This window comes from Felis catus, chromosome D1, assembly GCF_018350175.1.
Source record: "Felis catus isolate Fca126 chromosome D1, F.catus_Fca126_mat1.0, whole genome shotgun sequence".
NCBI classification, from domain to species: Eukaryota; Metazoa; Chordata; class Mammalia; order Carnivora; family Felidae; genus Felis; species Felis catus.
In genome coordinates, this window is record NC_058377.1 from 96596490 (window position 1) to 96609328 (window position 12839).

General features: G+C 58.8%; 1 protein-coding gene across 2 annotated transcripts in view; it reads right to left on the bottom strand.

Moving 5' to 3' along the window:
- Positions 1-12028, bottom strand: part of ALX4 (ALX homeobox 4) — a 46752-nt gene extending 34724 nt beyond the window's left edge. Inside the window, exon 1 of one of the 2 annotated variants that reach the window (XM_003993190.5) lies at positions 11458-12015. In XM_003993190.5, coding sequence (XP_003993239.3) covers positions 11458-11926 — 469 coding nt within the window. In that variant the 5' untranslated portion in view covers positions 11927-12015. Of the gene's footprint in view, positions 1-11457 lie in introns of both variants that reach the window. The other variant, XM_045039159.1, reaches the window with a different exon arrangement.
- Between the last annotated feature and the right edge of the window lie 811 nt (positions 12029-12839).

The following is a 12839-nucleotide window of genomic DNA, read 5'->3' on the forward strand; positions in this document are numbered from 1 at the left end:
AGCCACCCAGGCGCCCCAGAGAGTTTGAATTTTTAAAAAGGCCACCTGAGTAGGCACAAAGAACACTCAGCTTGGGATCATGGCCTCTCACCGCGTTGCTCAGGGTCCAGACCCTTCAGCGGAGCTTGAACATCGTTTTGGCTTTGCCTTTGCCCTTCCTCAGGCCCCATCTCGCCTGCATCCAGTGTGCCCCTGCACGCCGCACACTTGCTCTTTTCAAACACTGCCGGTATCTTCCTGACCCAAACCTTTGTGCAACGCTGTTTCCTGAGTCAAGGGGGCCGTTTCTGGCTCCTTCGGCGTGAGCTCCTCTTCAGCCTCCAAAGTCCAACCTCGAAAGTCCATACCCACAAAGCCCCAGTCCATTTGCACTTTCCCTGGGGACTCTCACTTCTGCACATCCAGCTCCCTGAGGTTGCGGATCAACTCGCTCACTGCCAAATGCCCTACACCTCCCTGCCACAGGGCACAAACCTGCAGGATTTGTGGGGCCGAGAAGCCTCTGGCAGGGCACTCCTCACAGCGGTGGTTACGCAGTATTCCCTCTCTCCAGAGGGAGGAGGGAGCCTTTCCGTCAACGTCCCCTCTGCCTCTCTGTCCACATCGTCCCCCACAGGGCCCGGCACATGCTGCTGCCCCAGTGCTAACTACATCCCAGGCTCAGGTCTAAATGCTTCATCCTGTCTGGGCTGTGATCTCAGGATGGCATCCTTGCCAGAACAGAGGGCTGCATCCCGTGTGTGTGTGTGTGTGTGTGTGTGTGTGTGTGTGTGTGTGTGGTGTCAGAACCCCAAGAGGCTAAGGCAGAGTAGATGCGGTACCCAGGCAGGAACATTAGTAGCTCTCAGGTGGCCCTGCCAGGCAGGCAGCAGGAAGGAACAAGGGGTCCAGAGTGGAGCGGGCGGGGGTGGGGCTGCAGACAGGAAGGACCTAGCACTCACTGCAGGAAATGGAGAGACCTGGGGAGAAGAGCAGGGTAGGGAGGGAGGTTACCCATTGCGCTAGAGCCAGCCTGGGTGTAGCAGCTGGACCCCGGCTTGTGGTCCTGAGAGCCGGTGGGGGGGAACAGTGGGGGCAAAAGGGTGTTCTTCCAACTATGGAGTCCGAGAGGGCACAAGGCTCCTACAAAATAGGGCTGCCCAAGACCTCTCTGCTCCCACACCCCATACTCCACGGGGATCTCTGTGGGGAATAAACTATTTTCCACCAGGGTGCAAGAGAACTAGACGTGGGGGTTCTCATCCCAGGCCTGGATTCAAAGGAAGGAGGAAAGAAAAGAGAATAGAAAGGCTTTTAGAGATCCTAGCATGTTCACATCCGGTTTCATTCAATGATTCATTCATTCATTCACTCATTCATTCATTCACTTGTCTGTCCACATTTATGGAGCACCTACGACATACACCAAGCCCTGATTCAGGCTCTCGGGAAAACAGCGTGCAACAATGTGGACACATGACGAAAGTATTTCCCCATCGCTGGTCCCACACATGGTCCTCAGCTCCACTCTGTCCTGACCAGACGTCCCCCGGGCCTCTGGAAACTCAAGGAGAAATCCCGCATACCACTTTGAGGCACCTGTGTCATGCACGCCGCCCCCCCCCCCTTCTCCCCGCAGCTCAGCAGGATGCTTGAATAGGTGAAGGAGCTATGCCCAGGGTCACAGAGTCAGGTCTAGAACTCTGACCTGCCGGACACCAAGGCCACCCTGGACCCCCCCCCCAACCCACTGGATCCCCAGATGTGGGGAAGGGAAGAGCTCTTTGGAAGCCATGTTTGCAAAGCCCAGTCTTCCAATCTCACAGCATTAGTGTGGCCTCAAGTCTAATTAGGATCATCCTACAAAAGAACACCTTCCAGGTTCTCAGGGCCTTTGCTCATCAAGAACTTACCCTCTGTCTTCCTAGCAATCCCACCTTTGGCCAGCTGGTCAACCTCTGTGAGTCTGTCTTCATCGGTGAAGTAGGGACGGCAGTAGAATCTGGCTCATAGGGCTGCAACCGGGATTCAATGAAATCGCACCCAAGATTCGGCACATTGCCCGCTGCATGGGCAGGAGTGCTCAGGAAAAGCGGGCTGTCCCCTGGTATCAGCTCTGCCCTGCCAACTCAAACCCCCTGTTGCCTCACCCTCCATCAGACTCACCTCATTACTGTCCCTGTCCTGCAGACGGGAAAACTAAGGCAGAGAGCGAGGCCAGGCATGCTGGACCTTCCCCTTTGGTGGGTTGGACTAGCTTTCTGCTCCCAGAGGGGCCTCTCTCAGTACAATGGATCTGGCAGCGTGGCGGGGCCCGGAGGCCTCCTGAGGATCCCGGAGGAGCCATCCGCCTCTCTCCCAGCACCTCGATCCCGGGTCTGGAATAGCACAGAACCCCAGGGCTGCAGAAATCACCTGGTGCCATGCAGGGGGGTTACAGACAGGAGACCAAGGCCCAGAATGGGGGACCTGTGCAGGGGACCTGTGTGCATGCTTGTCTTCTCTGCTCCTTCTTGGCAGTGGGGGCGTGGAGTTGTCCCAGCACTGAGCTGGGGCAGATGCAAAGCCATGCAGACGGATGGTTGGGCTACAGACCTGGCCAGGGAGATCCCTGGATACTGGGGTGGGGGAGGGGGGGTTGTACATCTGGAGGAACCCCAAAGTCTCCATCCCCGCTTTGAAACCTGATCAGAGCCCCCCCCCCACCTCCCCACCACCATCGGCAACACCCTAGTGCCCTCAAGGGTGGGTAACATGAGGGGGTGGGGCTCTTGGGTAACATGAGGGGGCGGGGCTCTTCGTCCTAGGCAGAGAACTTGGCCATACGGGATGTACCTGCAGCCGCTCTATCGCTCTGCACCCTCACAGCCCCCACACTCTCCTCCCTCACAGGCAGAATAGGCCCAAAGAGCCCCGATTTACAAGTGAGAAGGTTGAGTAGCACCCTGGTGATAAGGGTACTGTTCCAAAGGCGCATTTCCATGGCAAAGCCAAGACTAGAACCCAGGTCTCTGGGTTCTCTGGAGAAGAGCTGGAGGGAGAGAAGAAGGGAGGGAAGAAGGAGCCTCGGGCTTTTCAGCTTCCAGAGAAGATCCAGGGAGTCTGTGGCAACTTCCTACTTCGCCATGCTTCTCTGAGCCCTCCCCTTACCAGGCAAGGTTAGGCCCACCTGGGAGTGGGGTTGGGGACTCGTAATGAGCTGCAAACCCCGTGGACAGCCCTTCCTGCCACGCACACACCATAGCCTGAGTCGGGGCACCCCCACCCCAGCCCCGGCCCCAGTGAATGAGAATTGCCAAGTTATAGATCTTTCTCCCACTCCAGACCTGAAGGTGGGGCTGTGTCCAGCACTTCTCAGAATCCCGCCAAGGCCCGGCACAGTGACAGGCAAAGTTTGGTGAGCAACCAGTAACTGGAGTCAGCATCTCCGTCCCCTTGTCTGTGAAAGAGGACATTTGGGCCAGCAGACATTGGGTGTCTCTTCCAACACCGAGTGGGATACCCACCCCAGCACCACGACCCACTGTGCCCGGCAGGGGAGTACCAAAGCTCCTGGACATGACCAATGCCCCGGGCCAGGCAGGTGACTATCTGAGAGAGGAGGAAGTTGGCCATGTGGCCTCAGCTAACCCTCTAATCCACACGGTTTCCCCCGCTTAGGGAAGAAAGCTTGGCTTTGCGAAACTTGCAGAGATCAGGAGTTTCAGCCAGGACACAGGCGGTATGAGATGAGTCCCTGCAGTCCCAAAGAGACCTCCACCAGTGCTCTCCTGTTGCCTTGACTCCCCAGGCTCTCAGGGTGGAGGCCACCTCATTTCTCAGGAGAGTGGGGCTGTAGCATCTGCCCTACTTGCTGCACACAGAGAGTGTGTGTGACTTCTGGAGGAGTCACAGCAGAGGAAGAGAGTGGGTGAGCCCAGCAGGCATTCCCTCAACCCCTGCCTCCCTGGCCCCTAGCAGCACAGCCCCTGCCTCCCCGGCCCCTAGCAGCACAGCCCCTGCCTCCCCGGCCCCTAGCAGCACAGCCCCTGCCTCCCCGGCCCCTAGTAGCACAGCCGCAGGGGAAGGGAGAAAACCCAGCGGTGCATTCTGCCTTCCCACCAACCTGGTTACAGGGCTTTGTTTCTCCCCGGGTCTCTGTTTGCTCATCTGCTAAATGGGATGGGAACGTGCATAAAGATGGCACCCCTGATGGTTTCTCCTCCACCGCGAGCCGCCCGGAACACAGAGCATACTCAAGGGTTGGAGGAGGTCTCTTCCTGGTGGACCCTGCCAGGGCCCCAGGAAGACTCTAGGGCTCTGTGTCTCCTGGCCACATGGGGACTCTCCTGCCACCCAGTGAGTCAGCCTTCCTGGGAAGCTGAGAACAGTGGCTGATGCACAGGCGCTTAGAAACTGTCTCCCAGCAAGTGACCCTGGCGGCAGAGGCTATGCCCGACACAAGAGGCCCTAAGGGGTGTCCCTGACTGGCACACGGGCTCCCCCTACCACGCATGCAGCTCCCCTACACGGGGTACAACAGGTGCGAGTGTGGGAGGAAGTATATGCACGTCCCTCACACAGGAGTGCACACAATTAGTCCACAAGGCCACTTCCTGAAACGCATTTGGACAGCAGGACTCAGACCCAGTCGATACAGGGGAACACGCCAGCCCGAGTTCACACTGTGCACGTGCTCATAAACCCCCCAGGCCTCCACTCACACAGGCAAAGATACTGGGATATGCTCACAGGTGGCTTATCCTTGCTTGAGAAACACTCGTAATGAGACCTCAGCTCTCTGTTCATCCTCCCAGCCGGTAAACATTTATTATGCCCACAGATCTACATCTGGAAGGATCTAAGCTATAAGACAGCAGGCAAGCGCTCTGTTCTCTCCTAGGAGAAAGGATGGCACTTAGTAGGTGCTCAGTAAATGTGGAGAGAAGGAAGGTAAGTGGAGACAGAGGACATGAGCAGACTGGAGGGGCTAGGAACCCCTGAGCCTCAGTTTCAGCCTGGCCACTTGTGGATACAAAGACCCTCTGCAGTTAGTTCTTCTCCGTATTTAAACACAACCTGGAGTCTAGAACCTGCATCTGACCGGGCCCTCCAGGACCACCAGCCCACTTATCCTGGGAACTGCTGCTCACTTTGTCCCCTACCTCTTAGCTCACTTCAGGGAACCCTCAAGACCCGTTTGTGCTTCCAGTGAAGTCTTTTGTGTCCACTGTATCCAATTTCTCCTGCACAAAAACATAAGTAAGGGAGGGGAGGGCAGGGAAACGGGGCGAAGGCGGGTCCAGACTGGGACCATCACAGAAACCTCTAGAGGGCTTTTGGAAATTTTCCAAACTCCTGCATTTCAAAAATTCAGACCCAGGAGGGGATGGGTAAGGGTTTTCCCAAAGTCATGCAGGTTGTAGAGCACACAGCAGTGGAGACCTGCCCCGGTATACCCTATCACCCTGCCCAGCATGTGTACCCTTCTGGGCCTTAGTGTCCCCACCCAAACCTCCACAAACCCTCAATCTTCACCAGGGCCCTTGGGGGGCGCAGAGAACCAGCTGTTTTGCCCTGACCCCGGTCGCCAGCAGTCCATCTGCAAGATGCCCATGCTCTGCAGCCCCCAGTTTGGAAGGAGAATCCGCTTTAAGGCAATCTGCTTTAAGAGTCCAATGAACCGCGCACCGGCTCTCCCTCTTTCTGGAACATGCAGCCACGCCCGCGCCCAGCATCTTTGAGCTGAGCCTGCGTTCTCAAGCAGAGGCACCCGGCAGTGGCAGGGAAAGACAGGTACTTGGCAGGTGGTGGTGCCTCTCTCACGCACACTCTCTGTCTCAGACACACACACACACACACACACACACACACACACACACACACACTAGTATTTCCCAGAAACCCTCCTCTCCAAAAAGGCACTCTGGGTGCAACGGAGCTCCGCGGTGACCCTCTTATCTGCCTCTGGAGCCAAAACCTGAAACTATCCGCTGCCCTGAATCGCCACCCAGATCCCCAGCCTTTTGCTCCTCCAGACCTCCCCTCAATCAAGCCTCAACTCCCTTTCCACCCCTCCCTCTCCTCCTTGGTGCTGGTGGTGGCTTACGGGTGGGATGGGGGTAGAGAAGACAGTCTCTGCTAAGGTGACATAATGTGCTGGGCATGGGAGGTGGGTGGGCAGGTCTGATGTCTGGGGCCCCCAGAACACCTCTCTGGACACACTGGAAGCTCCTAGGAAACCCTTGAGTCAGCCTTTATAGGGAAACCAGCTCTCAGGTAACGAGGACTTGCTGACCCAGGTTACCTTGACCCCCTGTACCGTAAGGAGAATCTTGCAAGGAGGTGGGGGTGTGGCCCATTTGCACATTTGTAGACCACAGAAGAAGGAGGGGGGCTGCACCTCGGGAGGGGAGGTGCCTGGTGGCCACAAATAGCTCTGATCCCGGAGAAGCACCAGCAGGGGTCTGGGAGGGATTGCTGGCTGGAGAGGGGTGCCTCTTTCTTCCGCAAAAGGGAACTGTTTGGAAGAAGGGTCCCTTCTGTCTAATCCAGCCCGGCGGAAGGCGCGTGGTGCCCGGAGCCCCCGAGCAAGGGGAACCCGGTGACTTAAACTATGAATTCACGGAGCAGTAAGCACATAGCTGTCTTCCTAATCTGGTGACCCACTTTGTCACTTTAGCAAAGCCTGGGGAACCCCGTAGCTTCAGGAGCACGTGGCCAGATGGCGCCTGGCAGGCGCGTCCCAGACGCAGAACCGAGCTCTCACTGCCCCACCCAAAACAGTGCCTGGGTCTAGAAGGGGGTGGGGGAGGGAAGGGTCGTGGCCGCGGGCTTCGGGTACAGGGAGCTCTCTCTAGCCAAGCACTCGGTCACAGCCCGTCTTCCCTTCTCCCGTTTCTGTGCAGCGAAACACTCGCCGCCAAGCACGGCTTCCCCATTCTGCCACCCAAGCCCCCGGACCCTCCCTCGGCGCTTGGCCAGGTTTCCCGCAGGCTGCTTCAGGCACCCTGGTCCAAGGGCCAGCGGAGAAGCCCGAACCCAGAGGAGCGGCGCCCTCACCCCCATAACTGCAAAGGTCTCCCTATTTCCATTTTCCATTTCATATTTCCATTTGCCATCAAAACGAAGCCATGCACAGAGCCACAGGAAAAAAGCGGCCGAGGCCGAGCTAAAGGTAGGTCCCAGGAAAAGTGTGCCCAGCTGCTCTCCAAAACGAAAGTCCTTAGAGACTTGGGCGAAATTTTATCAATGGTATTTTAACTTGTTTCCCTACCTCGGCTCTGTTTCGCAGCCCGCCGGGGGCCGGGGCTTAGGCGACCCCGGGATAGCCCCGCTGCTGCATTAAGGTTTCTGGTGCAGCCGGTAAGTTTTCCAGTCCGGGTGGTGCAAATGCCCGGGTGTACAAGGTCACCCTACTCAAGAAACACAACCTTCACGAACGGGGGGATGGGGAGGGGAGCTGCCCAGCTCTCCAAAGTCTCTTCTGAAATTTTCTTAAAACAACTCACACACAAAAGTTTCCCCCCAAATTTTCGTGTCCATATGCATGTCTGTATCTTGATTCAGATGGTAGTTACACCAGCGTAGACAGACAGAACAATTCTTCGAACTTTCCTCTGCACTGCACATAAATTATCACAAAGAAAACTGTGCACATCAATTGATTTAAACTACTAACCCTTTAATCTAGGTCTTCTGTCTTTCTCTTTAAATTCATGTGTGTTTAGGCCGACTGTTGAGGCACGCTGGTGGCTATAGAAATTAACAATGTAAAACATTAAAAGCATTTTCCTTCTCAACCTCCTCCTCCAAAATTGACGAGGGCGCGGGGGGTCGGCAACGACACAGCTCCCAGGTTGCTGTTTTTTCTCGATCACCCTACAATCACCCAGGGCTCTTAACTGCTTCTTCCATTTCTCGCTGTCTGATTTTGGGCTTCTCTTATACAAAACCGCACGCCGGTCCTTTGACTAACTTCGAATACGATCCGGGCGGAGTTTACACATTTGGTGGTGTGTGGACTGTGCGGCGCGGGGAAAGAAATGCCCTTAGTATTCAAACGCTGCGTCTAATTCGACAACCCGGAGCAGCGGTTCGGCCGCGCCCCAGGGGTCTCGGGCCTGGCCGCGTCTCCCGACCTCTGAGCTCCGTGCGCTTCTCTCGGGGGCCGGGGCCAGGGCCGAGTGGATGGCAAGGTAGCGGCTAGCAACGAAAACCTTCGTGCACCGAATCGAAAGCGAAAGAGGAGGGAGCAGGGCTGCTCCCCCGAAGCGTCCCGGGGCTCGTGGCCGAGGCCTGGCGCGCCGGCCGCGGCTCGCGGCTCGGGGAGGCGGCCCGGGGTTTGGGGGCGAGGCGCCGGGGACCTCACTCTCGCGACGAGGAAGTTCTTTGCGCCGCTGAGAAACGTAGGGTCTCCAACCTGGCGTGTCTGCTGGGGCCCACGGGCCCAAGGACTGGCCAGGGACCAGCAAGGACTTCGAAGGCCGAAGTGCGCACCCGGCGAGGTCGTAATTGCAGCAGGCGCGTTCGTAAAATCGAAATTGTGCCCTGCACCCGGGGGGACTGCGGAGTCATCTTGTTCATCTCAGGCCTGCAGCTTGAGAGGATTCTCACCTCCACTTTCTGCAACTCCGAGAAGACCGGGCGGGCGGAGACTGGAGGCGGCTTCCCCGCCGCCGCGCGCTCTCTCCGCATGGCCCTAGCGCAGCCCCCAAGGCCCGCACCTCACTCGCCCAGGGGCGCTCGAACGCGAGGCGTGGTTCCCGGGGCTGAGGTCCCGGAGGAGGCCTCCCGAGCCTCGCCTCCGGCTAGTTGCAGTTATGCAGATCGAGAACCCGGCTTCCAGCCGCGGGACCAACAGAGCGGGGAGGGAGGTTTCCAAGTCCAAGCTACCCGCGGTCAGCCCGACAGCAACCGCGGGAGAGCCTAGTGCGGGAGGCCTTGACTACTTCCGCCTTTCCCGAGCTCCTGGGAATATCCCCAGGCTTTTTTCTTTGAACCTCATTTACCCCCTTTTGAGTCCACACCCTCCAAGCGTGGGAGAGAACTGTCCCCAAGGTGTGCCTCAGTCTCCCACAGAGCCATCTCCAGAGGCCCTCCTCCTAGCAGCCTCTGTAAAGGGCCGAGCCTCACCTCTGGGTGTCTAGGTTTCCCATCTCGGACTTAATGTGCCTAATCTCCTTTTTATAGAGGCCAGAAACCTCCTGGCCAGGGAAGAATACACAGAGCTGTGTGTTGTTTGTGGCTCTGCCCTCCATCTCAGGCAGCAGGGGCATGGGGGTCCTGTAGCTGATGCTGGCCTGCCTTTCGTCCCAACCTGCAGCCTATGGCTTTGCCCAGAGCAGGGGCAAAGACTTGGGTGTTCACGGGTTCCCAACAGCACAGAGGCTGAGGGTCCACTACAGTCTTGCTCTCTCCCCCTTGCTCCCTTGCGGGGTTGGGGGCACTTACCGCCCAGTGATGTAAGTTATCAACATTCTCTCCCTGTGATGCAGATGAGGAACAGGGCTTCAGAGGAATCACTTGCTCTACTGGCTAAGGCGAGTAGAGGAAGGGCCAGGCTGGTGTGTGGGGGCCCAGCAGGGCTCGAAGAGGGTGTCCAGAGGGGGCCAGCCCTCCCCCCCCTCCCCCCTGGACCTGAAGGCATCTTCCAAAGAAGAGGCTGGAGGCAGCTTGGGACCTCTTCTTATGTAAGGCTTCTTCCTCCTCAGAAGCCTCCCTGTTGAATTTTTGAAAACATGCAAATCCGGTGCAGTGGGAGAGAAAACACATCAGGCTCCTGGCTTGGCACAGTGAACCTCCACGGGTCTCCCAGGCCGTGATTTGCTCTCGCCTAATAGTCCTCTGCGACAGGGACCAGGAGGGGCCTGGGCAAGGCCAGGAGGAGGGAGCCTGAGCCGAGGCGCTGGCAGGCGGGTGCCTGCTGACAAGGGCTGACAGCCCCTGCCTGCCGGAGTGTGGAAGGAGCACCTGTGTGGAGCTGTGAGTGTCTGTGATCTGAGTGCCTGATCTCATTCCAACAGGAAGGTGGAGAGGAAAGGTGGAGGAAGTGGGGAAAGGCCACCGGAACTTTCTCAATCTGCTCTCAGTCCTGTCCTTTGGGTCTGGGAGTGTGTGACTATGTGTGAGGCCACACGAGCGAGTGTATTTGTGTGTGACCATGTTGGCTCACGAGGAAGAGGTTGTGTGTGTGCGCAGACTCAAGTGTATGATTGTGTAAAAATGTTTGTGTCAATAGCCACCTAAAGAACTGGTTCAGAGCCTCTGGGAAAGCTAGTTTGAACGTAGGAAAGTGTGTGCCACGGGCTGTTTTCCTGAGGCTGTTCTAGTCACCGAGGCCTCCACCATGTCCTATGTCTCTCCATCCAACCTTGGTCCCTCCATCCAGCTTGGGCCCGTGCAACGGAAGTCATTGCTCTGTCAGGACCAGCTGATCTCCAGGGCCCTGCCTGAAGGCCAAGGTCTCAGGGAGAGTGTGTACCCAGGGTTCCTAGCCCAGGGAAAAATTTTCCCTCCCTTCTGGGTTGTTTTCTCTGCTGGCTTGGGGCTCATCAATCCCGATTCAGTGGGAGGGAAGGCCTACAGGCTCCTGAGCCGCTCTGGTCTCAGGCAGCCCGATCTTCCACCCTCTGGGGGCCCAGGCCTACGACGTCCTGCCTGTGAGCTCAAGGGGGCTTGGAGGTCATTTAGGCCTCAGGTTCCCTGGGGGCCCAAATCAGGACCCAGACCCTTCCCTCTTCCCCCAGCACCGCCCCGCCTCGGGCTCTGCAGTTCCCTGACTTCTTGCGGGTCGGTCCTAAACCGTTGTTCCCAGGCCAGTCGCCCCCCAGGTTGGCTACAGGAGAAACGCTTGGAGCGAGAGCCGGCCTGTCTCTCCGCGGCGAGCCGCGCTTGCGGGGCGTGTGGGTTTGTGGGGTGGCGAACTGGGGTCTTCGATGACTCCGGGCGTCGGGAGCCCAGCACCCGTGTGGCCCCCTGTGCCAGGGCATCCCGGGCGCGCTTCGCCGACTGCGCCCCGGGCTCCCAGAGGGCTCGGCACCTGCGACGCTCCCACCTGCAGCGCCGCCCGAGGAGCCTCCCTCCGGGCCTTCGGGGAGCGAGGCCCCCGCAGCCCCGGAGCCCCGCGCGCGAGCGCGGCGCCGGGACTGTTGGCCTCGGCGCGCCCGGAGCCCCGGCGAAGCGTCCGCTTCAGAGGCGGCCCCGAGAGCAGCGCAAAGCGAGTGGTTCGGCGAAGACGGGGAGAAACAAACTTCAGGTCGTCTTTAACAGCCCAAACGCTCCGAGCCCTCGGCTGGAGGATACGAAGGTGGCAGGACGGATCCCATGGTCCCCTCGGAGCAGTCGGTTCCTCTTTGCCGACCCGGAGCCACCCCACTGCTCGGCCCCGCGCCTCCCCAGCCCGCCGAGTCCGGCCTCGCGAAAGCCAAGTGGGCTTCAAGGGCTCCGAAGCCTCGGTCCCGGGGTCCCCAGCCCTGAGCGCCCCGCACGTGCACTCACCGTAGCAGGGGACCTGCAAGGCCGCGTTGTGGCCGCCGCTGCCTTCCTGGATTTTGAGGCTGCCGTCCGGGGGCGTCTTGCAAGCGCCGCGCTGCAAGTAGAGATGCGGTTGCTGCGCGGGCGGCTGTGGCTGTGGCTGCGGCTGCGGCTGCGGCTGCGGCTGCTGCGGGGCCGGCGGCTGAGGCTGAGGCTGGGGCTGGAACTTGTTAAAGGAGCCCCGCGCCCCGGCGCCGCTCTCCAGGGGTGCCGCCAGGTCCTGCTGCCCCGCGCCGTAGCGGGCCCGGCTCTTGGCGTCTCCGAATCCCTGTCCTTTGGCGGCGGCCGATAGGAAAGTTGTGCCGAACTTCTCGCCGCCGGGGTATGCCCTAAAAGGCGAGGAGCCCTCCCGGCTCTGCGACACCGGGCTGTAGTAGGCGTCCATGGCAGCAGCCGGCGACTCGCAGTAAGACACACAAGTCTCAGCATTCATGCCTGGCCTGCGCGGGCGACGGGCGGGGGCGCGAGCGAGAGCGCGAGGACGCCACCGCGCGCCTTGGCCGGGAGTTTGGAGAGGCGAGGAGGCGGTGGCCTTGCGCTCCGCGCCGGCCTGCTCGCTCTCCCTCCTCCCCTGCGCTTCTCTCTCTCTCTCTCTCTCTCTCTCTCTCTCTCTCTCTCTCTCTCTCTCTCTTTCTTCCTCTCTCTATGTCTCCCTCTCTCTCCCTCTCTCTCTCCCCCCTCCTCCTCCTCTCTCTTCCTTCTCCCTCCCCACAGCTGGCCCAGGGAAAGAACGGAGGGCTGTAAAAAGATTCAGATGTTTGGGAAAGTTGACCAGATCTCCCAAACTCTCTTAAGGTTTTGAAGTGGGGGGGGGGGGAGAGTGAATTCCACCCCCCAAGACTCTCTCCTTCCTTCTCTCCTTCTCCCTCCACCCCTACTCTCCTTCCACTCCCTGCTCCTCCCTTCCTCTTTCTTAAGGAGATGCTACTAACTGGTTCGCTAGGGATTAAACCTGGAGGCACCCGAGGGCCTTTCGGATTCTAGGGATTCTAGGCCCGGAGAGGTGACGGGACCCCCAGGACTCCCGAGGCTAGGCAGAGAATTGGTGGGTCCACGATTTGGCCTAGGGGAGGGGGGCAGGCAAAACTTTAGTGACAGATTAAAAGGAAGAAAGAAAAGAAACAAAAACACCCAACAGGTTTTCACGTGGAGTCTGAAGGGTCTCTAGCCTCCCGATATGGGTGAGTCCTTTGGACACTTGCCTCCAAATTTGTGGGTGCAGCTCTGGGCCTTCCCACTGGTGCCCTTTCCTCTGTTTCCAACCCCTCTTCCCCATTTGCAGTCCCTCCGTGAAATTAACATGCACACCAAGCACTAGTCCCCTGTGGGGCCACTTTCCCGTCTTA